Here is a 2,107-nt window from a genome sequence, read left to right on the forward strand (position 1 = left end):
TAATGCTTCATTTCATATATTTTAGAACCAAAATTGCTCCTTGCGCTATCTTAGCATCAAAAGTCTTCAGAGCAAAGTTCAAACATTAGTTGTGAAAATGTATGGAAAAAATAAGACTAAAGGTTTGTGAAACGAGTTTTTTTTCTGTAATCACTAACAACTTAAGGTCTAATTTGGGTCGTTATGGTAGAGTCAAAACATAGAACAATTGCTTTCTTTTAATCCGGCATTAAAGTGAACCACTCGGTCCAGGTCGATAAACTAGAAATTTGGAGCTTCCAAAATACTTGGTGGCGAAGGCTGATCCCATTTCAGATGTATGGGAAAGAGCCAACATATTCTTTTGCATCACCATGGGCAAATGATACTGAGATCGGAGGCAATCCATGAGCTTGGTGGCGATTCCTTGTCTCTGATGCTCTTCATGGACCCAAATGCGGGAGACGCCACAGAGTTTCCTCCTTGAGCTACCATTCAACTGAAGATCCTGGACCACACGTGAATCTTGTTTAAAGAATGACTTGGACAACTGATCGGTCTCTAACAAGGGCTCGGCCAGCAAAAAGCCGATCACACGTTTGCCCAGCACATAGAGTAAGGCTTCTGATCTGGATTCTTGGCGCAATCCACTCTGAGAAACGCCCAGGAACTCGTCGACCACTTCAAGAACCGCCTTCACTTTGTCCCAATGGCGTTTAGGATCCTTGGTCTTCACATATAAGATCTTGGAGTCGTTGATTGGGTCTTCGAAAACGCATCGCTCCACTTTCCATCCCGGAAAAGCCACGATTCCGAGATACTTCTGATGATGGACATAGTGAAGCTTCTCTTCTTTGACATGGCCAGGGGTGTAAAAGAACCCGCACGATTGACACTGTTCACTGCCAATCTTCTTTTGTCCGGCATCAATCACCGTTTGATTCGAATCTTGAAGCAGTCCTTTTCGGGACTTGCCGTGATTCTTCTCATTCTTCGACTCTGGCCAGGCTTTCCGAGGACTCAAACCAGACTTTGCCCCCTTGGCAAAAATGGAGAACACATGGTCATCATTCTCCTTATTGGGGGTGTTTCTGGTTGACCGTCGGGGCGTGGACGGCTTCTTCAGCGGGGTGACGAAGTCATCCTTTTGAGGTGTACCTTTCCGATCACTTTGTCTTGGGGTTAGATTCAAGGGCGAGGCCAAGGCATTTTTCTTAGGTGTGCGTAACAACGTATCATTGCTACTCTCATCGTCGTATCGTAGTGTGTCCAATTCACCGTTGACCACTCCCGTGGCCATGCCCACTTCATAATTCAGACTTTCAATCTCATTCACCGCGTCCCAAGCCACTTGGTTCAATTCGTCTTCATCCACGTACTCGACATAATCGCTACTCCGATCTTCGGGCTCCGCTTCGTCCAAGCTCTCCAAGATGCCCGAGACATCTTGGGCGATGTCCTCGTCTTCTTTGTCGAATTTGACCGGGCTATGTCGAACGGGACTGGGAATGAAGCGGCTGGCTTTGCCGGGTGAGGGCCCATGAGGCTGGAGATAGTCCTGATGACTAGAGGGGGAAAACAAACGCGGAGTGCGACGAACTACGGGTGACCCCACTAAGGCCGCCACATTGTTCAGGTAACACACTTTAGACGGGCTTTTGCGGGGCGATCGGCGGCGTAAGAACTGATATTGGCCATTCTTGACCACAAAATTCACTGAAGAAGACAACGTGCCCGTTAATCCGGGGGCTACTTTAAACATAGGTTTACATGGTTTAGGCGTTTTCTCGGGTTTGGGCGATTTCTCGGTTTTAACGGCCGGGGTTTTTACGGGCTTCGGTTTCTTAATGGCATGATTCACGCCTTTATTCAGACCAAATATGGATCGTTTGGCCTTGGTTGGCCGCTTGAGGCGTGACGGGCCGGCGGTTGGGCGTGGTTCCGTGGCTACTCTACGTTTTAATGAATTGATTTTAAACCTTTTGGCGGGAGTGACTTGGGGAATAGGCGGGATTTCCCCCGCCGTTTCAGATCGTGAAACTAATTTACCGTCACCACGCCCATAAAAACTCTGTTGGCCAATGCTGTCCATAGTGGATGGGGGACTAGGGGAGGCGGGACGTTTTCG

At 48.2% G+C, this 2,107-nt stretch overlaps 1 protein-coding gene across 1 annotated transcript in view; it reads right to left on the reverse strand.

Moving 5' to 3' along the window:
• Positions 1-2,107, reverse strand: part of LOC131893271 (uncharacterized) — a 2,434-nt gene continuing 327 nt past the window's right edge. Inside the window, exon 2 of the mRNA XM_059243253.1 lies at positions 1-2,093. Coding sequence (XP_059099236.1) covers positions 230-2,093 — 1,864 coding nt within the window. The 3' untranslated portion in view covers positions 1-229. The remainder of the gene's footprint in view (positions 2,094-2,107) is intronic.

Source organism: Tigriopus californicus, chromosome 2 (assembly GCF_007210705.1).
Source record: "Tigriopus californicus strain San Diego chromosome 2, Tcal_SD_v2.1, whole genome shotgun sequence".
Lineage (NCBI taxonomy): Eukaryota > Metazoa > Arthropoda > Copepoda > Harpacticoida > Harpacticidae > Tigriopus > Tigriopus californicus.